This window comes from Pan troglodytes, chromosome 12 (assembly GCF_028858775.2).
Source record: "Pan troglodytes isolate AG18354 chromosome 12, NHGRI_mPanTro3-v2.0_pri, whole genome shotgun sequence".
NCBI classification, from domain to species: Eukaryota; Metazoa; Chordata; class Mammalia; order Primates; family Hominidae; genus Pan; species Pan troglodytes.
The window spans coordinates 61668989-61685608 of record NC_072410.2 but is presented as its reverse complement, the minus strand read 5'-3'; the positions used below and the strand labels follow the sequence as shown (position 1 = coordinate 61685608).

The following is a 16620-nucleotide window of genomic DNA, read 5'->3' as shown; positions in this document are numbered from 1 at the left end:
GGTGCAGTCATGGCTCACTGCAGCTTCTACATCCTGGGATTAAGTGGTCCTCCTGCCTCAGCCTCCTGAGTAGCTGGGACTACAGGTGCATGCCACCATGCCCAACTAATTTTTATATTTTTAGTAGAGATGGAGTTTTGCCTTGTTTCCCAGGCTGGTCTCGAACTCCTGGGCTCAAGCAATCCTCTCACCTCAGCCTCCCAAAATGCTGGGATTACAGGCGTGAGCCATCTCACCTGGCCTAATTCATTTCTTTATAGGCAGACTGCCTTCTCCTTAGTAGCCTTGATACATTTGGTCCTCTAGCTTTATTATATTGTAACCAGGTAGGAATATACAGACACACACACACACACACACACATTTTTTTTTTCTTCCTGCTTAGTATCCACAGTATTCAGTCTGAGGATTCATTTCTTTTTTTAATTCAGGAAAATGCTCATCAATTATACCTTTAAATATTATTTTAAGTTTTGTTTGAACACTAGTCTTTACTGTCTCTTCTTCTGTTAAGCATTATATCGGGAATAGTGTCTGCTATAAGTAACAGTATCTGACTCACTGTGATTTGGACTATTAAGACATTTATTGTTTAGTTAGCAAGAAGTCTAGAGATCTGCCTTCTCAACATTGTCATCAAGGGACCTAAGTTTTTCCTGACTTCTTTTTTTTTTTTTTTTTTGTCAGCTCTCTTGACTTTTTGGCCATCTCTGTCTTTTGTTTTGTTTGTTTGTTTGTTTGTTTTGAAATAAGTTTCACTCTGTCACCAGGCTGGAGTGTGGTGACGCAATCACACCTCACTGCAGCTTCCACCTCCCAGGGCTCAAGCAGTCCTCCCACCTCAGCCTCCCGAGTGGCTGGGACCACAGGTAAGTGCTACAACACCCAGCTAATTTTTGTATTTTTTGTAGAGATGGGTTTTTGCCATGTTGCCAAGGCCGATCTTAAATTCCTGGGCTCAAGTGATCTTCCCACCTAGGTCTGCCAAAATGCTGGGATTACAGGCATGAGCCACCACTCCCTCACCATCTCTGTCTTATTCTTTGCTCCTTTAAAAAGAATCTTACCCCACCCCTGATCTGGTTGCTTTCAATATTTTTTCTCTGTTTTAGTTTTCAGCAGTTTGCTTTGTTAGGCCTCAGTGTGGTCTTCTTTGTATTATCCTGGGTGGAATTCACAGGGATACTTGAATCTGACTTTGATGCCTCTTATTAATTCCAGAAAACTTTAAGCCATTATTTCTTTAAATATGGTTTCTATCTATTGTCACTTTACTCCTTTAACTCAACTTGCATATATACCCCATATGTCACTATACTCCCTGTATCTTACTCTCTTTTCTGTATTTATCCTTCTGTTTCTTATGCTTCATTCTGGGTATTTTCTTCCCATCTCTTTCCTAGTTCACTGATATTTTTCTTTCACTGTGTCTAATCTGGTATTAAACCAGTCATTGAGGCCGGGTGCAGTGGCTCATGCCTGTAATCCCAGCACTTTGGGAGGCCGAGGCGGGTGGATCACGAGGTCAGGAGATCGAGACCATCCTGGCTAACATGGTGAAGCCCCGTCTCTACTGAAAATACAAAAAATTAGCTGGGCGTGGTGGTGGGCGCCTGTAGTCCCAGCTACTCAGGAGGCTGAGGCCGGAGAATGGTATGAACCCAGGAGGCTGAGCTTGCAGTGAGCCGAGATCACGCCACTGCAGTCCAGCCTGGGCAACAGAGTGAGACTCCATCTAAGAACAAAAACAAAAACAAAAAAAACAGTCATTGAGTTCGTAATTTCAGGTTTGGTTTGGTTTGGTTTGGTTTTTAGTTGTAGAATCTTCATTTGGTCCTGCTTTATATTATAGTTCCTATTTTCTTTTGGAAAATCCCAGTCTTGCCTTTTTTATTTGAATATATTCAACACAGTTGTTTAAAGTTTCTGCCTAATAAGTCTATAATAACTCTATTATCTAGATCCCCTTTGGAGCTCTTTGTATTATCTGAAGTTTCTTTTTTTGTTTGTTTGTTTTGTTTTTGAGACAGTCTCACTCTGTTACCCAGGCTGGAGTGCAGTGGCGCGATCTCGGCTCATTGCAACCTCTGCCACCCAGGTTCAAGCAATTCTCCTGCCTGAGCCTCCCCCGTAGCTGGGATTACAGGCACCTGCCACTGCACCCAGCTAATTTTTTATAGTTTTTAATAGAGACGGGGTTTCACCATCTTGGCCAGGCTGGTCTTGAACTCCTGACCTCATGATCCACCCATAATTTTGTTATGTAAGCCCTATCATTATTATTATTATTATCATTATTATTAAGACAGAGTCTTGCTCTGTTGCCCAGGCTGGAGTGCAGTGGTACAATCTCGGCTCACTACAACCCCTGTCACCCAGGTTCGAGTGATTCTTGTGCTTCAGCCACCTGAGTAGCTGGGATTACAGGCATTCGCCACCACACCTGGCTAATTTTTGTATTTTTAGTAGAGACAGGGTTTCGCCATGCTGGACAGGCTGGTCTCGAACTCTTGGATTCAAGTGACCCACCTACCTCGGCCTCCCAAAGTGCTGGGATTATAGGAGTGAGCCACCATGCCCAGCCAAGCCCGTTTATTTTTTAATGAGAGCTGCACATTGTATATAGACAGTTTAATGTGATTTGAGGCCTAAGGATATCTTTCTTTAAAGACTTTTCCTTTTGACCAGAATGTTAGGCCACTAACAATCTAGAATCACTTTAATCCAATAAAGGATTGAGCTGATTTAAAACTTGGTTTTCATTCCTGCCAGTTAGTCCATTTCCTGTTAACCTTTTCACCCTTTCTACTAGCATATTTCCCTTTTTAAGGTCCCAATCTGAAGTGTGAGGGTTCCCTATGGCCTTCCTCTTTAGGGTTCTGAACTCCAGTTTATGGCTCCTTAGCCCAGGGAGTCTTAAAATCTCTGCCCAGCTTCTCATCCTGTCAACCATCTCTTCTGGAATTGGCCCTGGTTTCTAGAGAAACGCCTGAAAAGATCTGGCTCTCTGGGTTTTTTTTTCCTCCTTGATTTTGTCTCCAGAATTCTTCGGTGCCTCGTTCTCTAATGCTTTAAACAGAATTCCTTCCTATTTCCTTCCCTTCTAGTTCATTGGGAGGGTTAATCTAATTACCTCGACAACCATTACTTAAAATAGAATTCCCAAGTTCTGTATTTCCACTCTGCTCCTTAGTGTACAGCAGCTAATTTTCTTCTTGACCGGTAGTTGAAAAACGGTTCCAGTGGCTGTGGCCACCTTTTCTTTTTTTTTTTTTTTTTTTTTTTTTTTTTTTTTTTTTTTTTTTTTTGAGACGGAGTCTCACTCTGTCGCCCAGGCTGGAGTGCAGTGGTGCTATCTCGGCTCACCTCAACCTCTGTCCGCTTCCCAGGTTCAAGCAATTCTCTGCCTCAGCCACCTGAGGAGCTGGGATTACAGGCGCCCACCACCACGCGTGGCTAATTTTTGTATTTTTAGTAGAGGCAGTATTTCACCATCTTGGCCAGGCTGGTCTTGAACTCCTGACATCGTGATCCACCCACCTCAGCCTCCCAAAGTGCTGGGATTGCAAACATGAACCACCACGCCTGGCCTGTGGCCACCTTTTCTAAGATTTCTAATGGAATTTTTAAAATATTTAAATGTTTTTATTTAATTTCAATTTTTATTTCACAGATATTATTTCATTTCTCTCTCTCATAATTTTTAACATATCTAAAATCATTCCTGAGCTGTTATATGAAATTAGTTTTTTTAAATTGGGTTTTATACTTGCTGATTTTTGTTGGCTTTGTTTCTTAGTGTTTTTATTTCTTCATGTGTGTGGCATTTTTGAGATGGTCATTTTGAGTAGTAATTTTGGAGTTCTATTTTCTCTCCTTTCCCTCTTCCATGTTCCCCTCTCTCTATCTAATAGGTGTCCTGTTGCCTCTCCCTGTTCCCTCTACCTACCACTTAGGTAAGAATCAGGTGTAAAAACAGTGGGTCAGACTGGGCATGGTGGCTCACACCTGTAATCTTAGCTCTTTGGGAGGCCAAGGCAGGAGGATTGCTTGAGCCCAGGAGTTGGAAACCAGCCTCTCAAGATGTAGCGAGAACCCATTTCTACAAAAAATATCAAAAAAAAAAAAAAAAAAAAAAAAAAAGGCAGGCATGGTGGTGCACGCCTGTAGTCCCAGCTACTTGGGAAGCTGAGGTGGGAGGGATCGCTTGAGCCTAGGAGTTTGAGGTTGCAGTGAGCCATGATTGCACCACTGAACTCCAGCTTGGGTGACAGAGTGAGACTCTGTCTCAAAAAACACACACACACACACACACACACACACACACACACACACACACACAAAAACAGCGAGTTAGATTAAGGATATCACACATCAAGTCGGTCAGTTGTTTCATTTCCTGGGCTGGAGGCCTTATCACAGTCCTCTCCCTCTCTTAGTTCTGTAACTTTCAAAATATTAAACTGTCATCAGCAAATTTTATAATCTCTTTGTAGGAGCCAAGGTGGCACATCCTCACTCCCGGCCTCAAGCATTGAACTGGTTCCATTTTAATTGAGCACTTTTCGTTTTTGTTACTTCATTGAAGCCTGCATCTTGGCTGTCACTGCCTGATTACAGAACCAGAATTGAGTAGGCCTGTAGCTTCAGCCCTCCTTACCATTTTACATTTCTGTTTAGTTTCTCTTCCATAAGTCTGTCTTGTGTTAAATCTAGATAATGTCTGTTTGTTTGTCTCTCTGTTTTCTCTATTATTGCTTATACTTGGGAGCAGAACTGTTTCATCAAAGCCTGAATGCACTGCACTATCTGGCCGTTCACTGGCTCCTTTTAAGTTTTGTTCCATTTTTAAATATCAGATCCAATAAAAGAAAAAAAAATAGAGTTCTAGTAGCTTGTTTATAATATTACGATACAAGTCTAAATTAAAACTTTAGCCTGGATTAGAAAATTACCATTTTGCAGTTCTACATCTAATATTTGTTTCAGGCAAGGATGATGAATGGATGCTAAACTATCAAATGAACAGTTGCTGAGGAATAGAATATTTGTGGTACAAAACTGTCATCCCATAGATTATATACTAATTACAAAGGGAAAGATACATTTTAATGGAAAGATCTAATAGTCACCTCCTTAACCAACTAATCAAATTTAGCTTCACAAATGCGCCTCCTAAAGTAATACTGTGTGAAGTAAACAATATCACTTATGAATTATTCTTGCCAAAAAATATTGAACCTGATTGCAATCAAACCGTTAAATGCAATCTTAATTTAATAGGAGGCGAAATAAGAGTACAAGTTAAACAACACTTGGGGGAAACACAAATCTGGGGGTAGGACATTTCTTTCTTTTCTTTTCTTTTTTTTTTTTTTGAAACAGAGTCTCACTGTGTCACCCAGACTGGAGGGCAGTGGTATGATCTCAGCTCACTGCAACATCCGCCTCCGGGGTTCAAGCGATTCTCCCTCAGCCTCCCGGGTAGCTGGGACTACAGGCACCCACCACCACGTCCGGCTAATTTTTGTATTTTTAGTAGAGACGGGGTTTCACCATGTTGGCCAGGCTGGTCTCGAACTCCTAACCTGAGGGGATCCGCCTGCCTCAGCCTCCCAAAGTGCTGGGATTACAGGCATGAGCCACCATGCCTGGGCTGGGGGTAGGACATTTCTAGAAAAAAACTGGGTTGACTCTTTAGAAGGTCAGGGATATTTGAAAAAATGGGATTGTTCTCATTTAGAAAAGAAAGGAAACAAAACAACCAAATGCAGTGTGTGAGCCTTAATTGAATTTTTGTTCAAAAAAATTTTTTAAGATATTTTTGACTCATGTAGCACAATAATTTAAAAAGCAGTGATAAAAAGGGTAAGCCAAGTACAATGGCTCATGCCTGTAATCCCAGCACTTTGAGAGGCAGAAGTGGAAGGATTGCTTGAACCCAGGTATTTGAGACCAGCCTGGGCAACAAAGTGGGACCCTCATCTCTACCAAAAAGTTAGCCGGGAGTGGTGGTCTCACCTACATAGGAAGCTGAGGCAGAAGGACTACTTGAGCCGTGTTTGCGCCTCTGCACTCCAACCTCAATGACAGAGGGAGACCCTGTCTCCAAAAAAAAAAAAAAAAAAAAAGAGGGCGAACTTAAAAGTGGGCAAAGTATCTGAATACATATTTTTCCAAATAAGATTGTAAAACGACCAATAAGCACATGAAAATATGCTCAACATCATTAGCCGTCAAGAAAATGCAAATTAAAACCACAGTGAAATACCACCTCACGCCCACTAGGATAGCTATAATGAAAAATATAAGAGCAGATGTGGCCAAGGATGTGGAGAAATTGGAAACCCTCATACATTGGCGAGAATGTAAAATGATACAGTTGCTTTGGAACACAATCTGGCAGTTCCTCAAAAGGCTAAATGTAGAGTTTCCATATAACCCAGCAAACATGTCCGTACAAAAACTTGTACATAAGTGGTCATTGCAGCATTATTTGTAATAGCCAAGAAGTAAAAACAGCCCCAATATACATAAGCTGATGTGTGAATAAATATAATTTGGCAATAAAAATGAATGAAATACAGTTGGCCTTCCACATCTGATCAACCAACTGTGGATCAAAAATATTCAGAAAATAGGCCAGACGTGTTGGCTAACACCTGTAATTTTGGGAGGCTGAGGTGGGAGGATCACTTGAGGCCAGGAGTTGGAGGCTGCGGTGAGCTATGATCATGCCACAACACTCTAGCCTGGACAATAGAGTGAGACCCTGTCTCTTAAAAAAAAAAAAGTATTCAGAAAAAAAAAAACTGCATCTGTACTGAACATGTACAGACTTTATTCCTTGTCATTATTTCCTAAACACTACAGTATAAGTAATTACATACATTTACAGTGTATTAGATACTATAAGCTAGAGATGATTTTAAGTATACAGGAGGATGTGCATAGGTTATATGCAAATGCTATACTATTTTATATTAAGGACTTGAGCATTCATGGATTTTGGTATCTGAAGGAGATTTTGAAACCACTCCCCCACAGATACCAAGGGCTGCCTGTGCTGATACATGCTATAAAATGGATAAACCCTGGAAACATTATGCTAAGTGAAAGAAGCCAGTCACAAAATACTACGTATTGTATGAGTCCATTTACCATAGATCCTCATTATTTGTGGATTCTGTATTTTCAAATTGGTCTGCTCACTAAAATTTATTTGTAATCTGAAAATCAATATTCCTGGCACTATCACAGTCATTTGAGGACAAACGTACATCAGGTAAAAATCTGAGTTGTCCCTCAGCTGACAACTGAGGGGCAACTGAGAGACAAAAAAGCAACACTCTGGTTTCTTATTTCAGCTCTCATGCTGTAAACAGTTGTCCTTATCAAAGTCTGTTTAGTGCCAGGTTTTTTCACATTTTTTTTATGGTGATTTTGCTGTCTAAAATGGCCCCCAAGCATAGTGCTGAAGTGATCTCTAGTGTTCCTAAGCACAGGAAGGCTGTAGTGTGCCTTACAGAGAAAATACAGGTGTTAGATAAGCTTCATTCAGGCATGGGCTATTGTGCTGTTGGCCATGAGTTGTTAATGAGTTAACAATATACCTGGAATAAAGTGACTTTAAACAGAAACATATAAAATAAGTATATGTATTGATTGGTTGATGAAAGAAGCAGTGATTTGGTATCTGCTGGTTCAGAGTTCACAGCAACTTTACAGGATATAACTATCTTAAATAACAAGAATTAACTATATATGAAATGTCCAGAATAGACAAACCGAGGGACAGAAGGTAGATTCATGGTTGCCAAAGATGGGTGGAGGGGTGGGCAGGAAATGGGGAATAGCTGCTAATGAATATGGGGTTTCTTTTTTGAGGTGATGAAAATCTTCTGAATTAGACATGGTGATAGTTACACACCTCTGTGAGTGTACTAAAACCTATTAAATTTTAAACTTTAAAGTGATGCCTGGGCACAGTGGCTCACACCTGTAATCCCAGCACTTTAGGAAACCAAGGCAGGTGGATCGTTTGAGCCCAGGAGTTTGAGACCAGCCTGGGCAACATGGTGAAACCCCATCTCTACAAAAAATATAAAAAATTAGCCAGGTGTGGTGGCATGCACCTGTAGTCCCAACTGCTCAGGAGGCTGAGGTGGGAGGATCACTTGAGCCTGGGAGGTTGAGGCTACAGTGAGCTTTTGATTGTGCTACTACACTCCAGCTTGGGCAACAGAGTGAGACCCTGTCTCTAAATCAATTAATCAGTCTTCAGTAGAATTTGTCATAGCACCAGGTATATAGGAGATGTTTAATACTTACTTTGAATTGAATTTATTGTATGCTTAAATAACTGTTTTGAATCTTTTTTGGTTTTAGATCTGCTGATTTGGGTCCTACTTTAATGACAAGACCTGGACAACCAGCACTTACCAGAGTGCCCCCACCTATTCTTCCAAGGCCATCACAGCAGACAGGAAGTAGCAGTGTGAACACTTTTAGACCTGCTTACAGTTCATTTTCTTCTGGATATGGTGCCTATGGAAATTCATTTTATGGAGGCTATAGTCCTTATAGTTATGGATATAATGGGCTGGGCTACAACCGCCTCCGTGTAGATGATCTTCCACCCAGTAGATTTGTTCAGCAAGCTGAAGAAAGCAGCAGGGGTGCATTTCAGTCCATTGAAAGTATTGTGCATGCATTTGCCTCTGTCAGTATGATGATGGATGCTACCTTTTCAGCTGTCTATAACAGTTTCAGGGCTGTATTGGATGTAGCAAATCACTTTTCCCGATTGAAAATACACTTTACAAAAGTGTTTTCAGCTTTTGCATTAGTTAGGACTATACGGTATCTTTACAGACGGCTACAGCGGATGTTAGGTTTAAGAAGAGGCTCTGAGAATGAAGACCTCTGGGCAGAGAGTGAAGGAACTGTGGCATGCCTTGGTGCTGAGGACCGAGCAGCTACCTCAGCAAAATCTTGGCCAATATTCTTGTTCTTTGCTGTTATCCTTGGTGGTCCTTACCTCATTTGGAAACTATTGTCTACTCACAGTGATGAAGTAACAGGTAAGAGAACTGTAAGGGAACAGGTTCAGATACCATATAACAATCTCAAATTTCAAGAATAGATTTGTTAGTTTTCTTTATATTGATTTGTATTTACTGTTTCCAGTTATATTTTCAGTTAAGAGCTTCAAAACTGGCAGAGGAATATATAGCAAAAATAGGCTTGCTGATTAGTTTATTGTTCAGTTAAATAGTGCACATTACCTGTTTACAAGGTACTGAAATTGGTGCTGTGGAGGATACAAAGATACATAGGGCATAATTCCTATCTTTCTAAAATTTATTGGAAGGGAGGTGGTTTAAGACACATATACAGGTAATGAGGCAGAAAGTGTGATAAGAAATATAACAATTGGGGAGAGACATAAGGTTTCTTGAACCTTTTTTAATATGCAAGACACTGTGCTAGGTATTTTGTGTGTTTTATCTCATTTAATTATTTCAACAATCCAAAGAGATAGGAATTATCCTCATTTTGCAAGTGATAAAACTGAGATCCAGAGAACTCACTTACCTAGGGTCACATCTTTAATAAGGCAGAACTATAAACAAAACCAGGACTGGTTGAATGTTAAGCTATATTCTCTCAACTAGTAGAGAGTATTAGCTCACTTTAGAAAAGAGAAGCTAACATTTTTTACTGTGGTATCCAGGAAGAAATGGCATCTAAGTTAGATTTTTGAAAGCTAGGCAACCTTTCAAAAGTTAGATAAAGAAACAAAAACTATCAAGCTGATAGACCAGCTTGAACAAAAGTATATAGGCAGAAAATATGAGATTTATTTGGTAGTTGTCCTATAGTATTGCATTGGATAGTAAGAAATAATGCTGAGAAATTAGGTTGAAAGCTAATAGTAGAAGCTCTTAATTGGCATTATGAGACTTAATCTTTACATAAGGAATGGATGGTTTTTTGGTAGTTTATGTTTGTTTTTGTTTTTAAGCAGACTGACATACATGTAAATGAAAAAGTCAGTCTGAAGGGTTTAAGATAAATCAGTAGAAGTCAGCACGTTGTAATTAGATGGTAAAGTTCATAAAGGATTTGGGTTGTATTCACCTTTGTATTCCTACTGTCTAACCTGCTTGACACATAGAAGGTACTTAATAGATATTTATTAATTTGGGGTCATCAGTAATGATACTTTTGCATTAGACTGTTTGAGAGATAATGAAGACCCAAAATAGAGTGTGTGAGAAGCAGGATTCATATAATAGATTCAGAGGATGTAGTTACTGACTAAATGAGGTATATAAAGGCAAAGTAGAAATCAAAATGTCCTAGACCTTTAAATTTGGGTTATTAGAAGGATAATGTTTTATTAACTCAATAAATATTTGTTGGGTGCCAACTACATACCAAAGAATTCTCAGAGCTAGGGATATAGCAATGAATAAAATATATTCTAAAAATCTCTGCCTTTGTGGCAGTCTAATAGGGAGAAACAGTAAATAAATAAGTAAAATATATAGTAAGCCAGAAGGTACTGGTAAGTGCTATAGGGGAAAAAACAAAACCGGGAAGAATTTTGGGAGTGTCAGGAGGAGGAACAGGGGTTGCAGTGCTACATATAGTCAGGGAACGCCTCCCTGAAGGAGTTAAGGGAGTAAGTCCTGCAGCTCTTTGAAGGAAGAGTGTTTTCAGTCATAGGGAACAGCAAAAATGTAGAGGTATGTAAGTGGCATATCATGGGAACGGGAAGGAGGCCAGTGTGATTGGAGCAAAGTGTTAGTGGCAGGAGATGAAGGGAGTAGATGGTATAAGTTGTAGACATGTGTAAGAACATTGGCCTTTATTCCAAAATGGGAAGCCACTGGAGATTTGTGAGCAAAGGAGTAATATGACCTGACTTAGGTGTTTTTTTTGTTTTGTTTTTTGTTTTTTTTTTTTCTTTGGGAGACAGAGTCTTGCTCTGTCACCCAGGCTGGAGTGCAGTGGCGCGATCTCAGCTCACTGCAACCTCCACCTCCTGGGTTAAAGCAATTCTCCTGCCTCAGCTTTCTGAGTAGCTGGGACTACAGGTGTAGGCCACCACACCTGGTTAATTTTTTGTATTTTAGTAGAGACGGGGTTTCACCGTGTTGCCCAGGCTGGTCTCAAACTCCTGAGCTCAGGCAGTCTGCCCACCTCAGCCTCCCAAAGTGCTAGGATTACAGGCATGAGCCACCACGCCCAGCCGACTTAGGTTTTAAAAAGAATACCTTTTTGCGGGCAGTCGCTTCCAAGATAGCCAAATAGGAACAGCTCCGGTCTGCAGCTCCCAGCAAGATCGACGCAGAAGGTGGGTGCATCTCCAACTGAGGTACCTAGTTCATCTCACTGGGACTGGTTGGACAGTGGGTACAGCCCACAGAGGGCGAGCTGAAGCAGGGCAGGGCATCGCTTCACCCAGGAAGCGCAAGGGGTCAGGGGGTTTCCCTTTCCTAGCCGAGGGAAGCCATGAGTGACTGTACCTGGAGGAATGGTACACTCCTGCCCAAATACAGCCCTTTTCCTATGGTCCTCGCAACTGGCAGACCAGGAGATTCCCTCCTGTGCCTGGCTCGGCAGGTCCCATGCCCACGGAGCCTTGCTCACTACTAGTGCAGCAGTCTGAGATCAACCAGCAATGCTGCAGCTTGATGGGGCAGGGCCAGCATCTGCCATTGCTGAGGCTTGAGTAGCTCACAGTGTAAACAAAGCAGCCCAGAAGCTCGAACTGGGCGGACCCCACCACAGCTCAGCAAGGACTATTGCCTCTCTAGATTCCACCTCTGTGGGCAGGGCATAGCTGAACAAAAGGCAGCAGACAGCTTCTGCAAACTTAAACGTCCCTGTCTGACAGCTCTGAAGAGAGTAGTGGTTCTCTGAGCACAGTGTGCGAGCTCCAAGAATGCAGACTGCTTCCTCAAGCAGGTCCCTGACCCCTGTGTAGCCTGACTGGGAGACACCTCACAGTAGGGGCCAACAGACACCTTCAACAGGTGGGTGCCCTTCTGGGACAAAGCTTGCAGAGGAAGGATCAGGCAGCAATATTTGCTGTTCTACAGCCTCTGCTGGTGATACCCAGGCAAACAGGGTCTGGAGTGGACCTCCAAGCAAACTCCAACAGACCTGCAGCTGAGGGGCCTGACTGTTAGAAGGAAAACTAACAACAGAAAGGAATAGCATCAACATCAGCAAAAAGGACATCCACACCAAAACCCCATTTGTAGGTTGCCAACATCAAAGACCAAAGGTAGATAAAACTACAAAGATGGGGAGAAACCAGAGCAGAAAACCTGAAAATTCCAAAAAACCAGAGCGCCTCTTCTCCAAAGGATCGCAGCTGCTCGCCAGCAAGAGGACAAAGCTGGATGGAGAATGAGTTTGACAAGTTGACAGAAGTAGGCTTCCAAAGGTTGGTAATAACAAACGTCTCCGAACTAAAGGAGCATGTTCTAACCCGTCGCAAGGAAGCTAAAAACCTTGAAAAAAGGTTAGATGAATGGCTAACTAGAATAAAGAGTGTACAGAAGACCTTAAATGACCTGATGGAGCTAAAAGCCACAGCACAAGAACTTCATGATGCACACACAAGCTTCAATAGCTGATTCAGTGGCCAGGCACGGTGGCACATGCCTGTAATCCCAGCACTTTGTGAGGCCAAGGCGGGCGGATCACCTGAGGTCGAGAGTTCGAGACCAGCCTGACCAACATGGAGAAACCCCATCTCTACTAAAAATACAAAATTAGCCGGGCGTGTTGGCACATGCCTGTAATCCCAGCTACTAGGGAGGCTGAGACAGGAGAATTGCTTGCATCCAGCAGGCGGAGGTTGCAGGGAGCCAAGATCACACCATTGCACTCCAGCCTGGGCAACAAGAGCGAAACTCCATCTAAAAAAAAAAAAAAAAAAAGCCGATTCAATCAAGTGGAAGAAAGGATATCACTGATTGAAGATCAAATTAATGAAATAAAACAAGAATACAAGATTAGAGAAAAAAGAGTGAAAAGAAATGAACAAAGCCTCCAAGAAATACGGGACTATGTGAAAAGACCAAATCTACGTTTGATTGATGTACCGGAAAGTGATAGGGAGAATGAAACCAAGTTAGAAAACACTCTTCAGGATATTATCCAGGAGAACTTCCCTAACTAGCAAGGCAGGCCAACATTCAAATTCAGGAAATACAGAGAACACCACGAAGATACTCCTCGAGAAGAGCAACCCCAAGACACATAATTGTCAGATTCACCAAGGTTGAAATGAAGGAAAAAATGTTAAGAGCAGCCAGAGAGAAAGGCCGGATTACCCACAAAGGGAAGCCCATCAGACTAACAGCAGCTCTCAGCAGAAACCCTACAAGCCAGAAGACAGTGGGAGCCAATATTCAACATTCTTAAAAGAATTTTCAACCCAGAATCTCATATCCAGCCAAACTAAGCTTCATAAGCGAAGGAGAAATAAATTCCTTTACAGACAAGCAAATGCTGAGAGATTTTTTCACCAGCAGGCCTGCCTTACAAAAGCTCCTGAAGGAAGCACTAAACATGGAAAGGAACAACTGGTACCAGCCACTGCAAAAACATGCCAAATTGTAAAGACCATCAACGCTATGAAGAAACTGCATCAATTAACAGGCAAAATAACCAGTTAACATCATAATGAATGACAGGATCGGATTCACACATAACAATGTTAACCTTAAATGTAAATGGACTAAATGCCCCAATTAAAAGACACAGACTGGCAAATTGGATAAAGAGTCAAGACCCATGGGTGTGCTGTATTCAGGAGACCCATCTCTTGTTCAAAGACACACATAGGCTCAAAATAAAGGGATGGAGGAAGATCTACCAAGTAAATGGAAAGCAAAAAAAAAAAGCAGGAGTTGCAATCCTAGTCTCTGATAAAACAGACTTTAAACAAAGATCAAAAGAGACAAGGCCATTACATAATGGTAAAGGGATCAATTCAACAAGAAGAGCTAACTATCCTAAATATATATGCATCCAATACAGGAGCACCCAGATTCATAAAGTAAGTCCTTAGAGACTTACAAAGAGACTTAGACTCGCACACAATCATAATGGGAGACTTTAACACCCCACTGTCAATATTAGATCAATGAGACAAAAGGTTAACAAGGATATCCAGGACTTGAACTCACCTCTGGACCCAGCGGACCTAATAGACATCTACAGAACTCTACACCCCAAATCAACAGAGTATACATTCTTCTCAGCACCACATCACACATATTCTAAAATTGACCACACAATTGGAAGTAAAACACTCCTCAGCAAATTTAAAAGAACAGAAATCACAACAAACTGTCTCTCAGACCACAGTGCAATCAAACTAGAACTCAGGATTAATAAACACTCAAAACCACACAACTACATAGAGACTGAACAACCTGTTACTGAATGACTACTGGGTAAATAACGAAATGAAGGCAGAAATATGTTCTTTCAAACCAAGGAAAACAAAGACAGAACATACCAGAATCTCTGGGACACATTTAAAGCAGTGTGTAAAGGAAAATTTATAGCACTAAATGCCCACAAGAAGCAGGAAAGATCTAAAATCAACACCCTAACATCACAATTAAAAGAACTAGAGAAGCAAGAGCAAACAAATTCAAAAGCTAGCAGAAGGCAAGAAATAACTAAGATCGGAGCAAAACTGAAGGAGATAGAGACATAAAAAACCCTTCAAAAAATCAGTGAATCCAGGAGCTGGTTTTTTGAAAAGATCAACAAAATAGACTGCTAGCAAGACTAATAAAGAAAAGAGAGAAGAATCAAATAGATGTAATAAAAAATGATAAAAGGGGTATCACCACCCATCCCACAGAAATACAAACTACCATCAGAGAATACTATAAACACCTCTACATAAGTAAACTAGAAAATCTAGAAGAAATGGATAAATTCCTGGACACATACACCCTCCCAAGACTAAACCAAGAAGAAGTTGAATCTCTGAATAGACCAATAACAGGTTCTGAAATTGAGGCAGTAATTAATAACCTACCAACCAAAAAAAGTCCAGGACCAGACAGATTCACAGCCAAATTCTGCCAGAGGTAGAAAGAGGAGCTGATACCATTCCTTCTGAAACTATTCCAATTAATAGAAAAAGAGGGAATCCTCCCTAACTCATTTTATGAGGCCAGCATCATCCTGATACCAAAGCCTGGCAGAGAAACACACACACAAAAGAATTGTAGGCCAGTATCCCTGATGAACATCAATGTAAAAATCCTCAATAAAATATTGGCCAACCGAATCCAGCAACACATCAAAAAGCTTATCCACCATGATCAAGTTGGCTTCATCCTTGAGATGCAAGGCTGGTTCAACATTCGCAAATCAATAAATGTAATCCATCACATAAACAGAACCAAAGACAAAAACCAAATGATTATCTCAATAGATGTAGAAAAGGCCTTCAACAAAATTCAACAGTCCTTCATGCTAAAAGCTCTCAATAAACTAGGTATTGATGGAATGTATCTCAAAATAATAAAAGGTATTTATGACAAATCCACACCTAATATCATACTGAATGGGCAAAAACTGGAAGCATTCCCTTTGAAAACCAGCACAAGACAAGGATGCCCTCTGTCACCACTCCTATTCAACATGGTGTTAGAAGTTCTGGCTAGGGCAGTCAGGCAAGAGAAAGAAATAAAGGGTATTCAGTTAGGAAAAGAGGAACTCAAATTGTCTCCGTTTGCAGATGACATGGTTGTATATTTAGAAAACCCCATTGTGTCAGCCCAAAATCTCCTTAAGCTGATAAGCAACCTCAGCAAAGTATCAGGATACAAAATCAGTGTGCAAAAATCACAAGCATTCCTATACACCAGTAATAGCCAAATCATGAGTGAACTCCCATTCACAATTACTACAAAGAGAATAAAATACCTAGGAATCCAACTTACAAGGGATGTGAAGGACCTCTTCAAGGAGAACTACAAACCACTGCTCAATGAAATAAAAAATGACACAAACAAATGGAAGAACATTCCATGCCCATAGATAGGAAGAATCAATATCATGAAAATGGCAGTACTGCCCAAGGTAATTTACAGATGCAATGCTATCCCCGTCAAGCTACCACTGACTTTCTTCACAGAATTGGAAAAAACTACTTTAAAGTTCATATGGAACCAAAAAAGAGCCCACATAACCAAGACAATCCTAAGCAAAAAGAACAAAGCTGGAGGCATCACACTACCTGACTTCAAACTATACTACAAGGCTACAGTAACCAAAACAGCATGGTGCTTGTACCAACACAGATATATAGACCAATGGAACAGAACAGAGGCCTCAGAAATAATACCACATCTACAACCATCTGATCTTTGACAAACCTGACAAAAACAAGAAATAGGGAAAGGATTCCCTATTTAATAAATGGTGCTGGCCGGGCGTGGTGGCTCACGCCTGTAATCCCAGCACTTTGGGAGGCCGAGGCGGGCGGATCACGAGGTCAGGAGATCGAGACCATCCTGGCTAACACGGTGAAACCCCGTCTCTACTAAAAATACAAAAAATTAG

General features: G+C 41.1%; 1 protein-coding gene across 2 annotated transcripts in view; it reads left to right on the top strand.

Moving 5' to 3' along the window:
* The window catches only part of PEX13 (peroxisomal biogenesis factor 13), a 32135-nt gene that overhangs the window by 5614 nt on the left and 9901 nt on the right, over nt 1-16620 (top strand). For both annotated transcript variants that reach the window (XM_525763.8, XM_063789858.1), the window contains exon 2: nt 8389-9083. In XM_525763.8, coding sequence (XP_525763.2) covers nt 8389-9083 — 695 coding nt within the window. The remainder of the gene's footprint in view (nt 1-8388; nt 9084-16620) is intronic.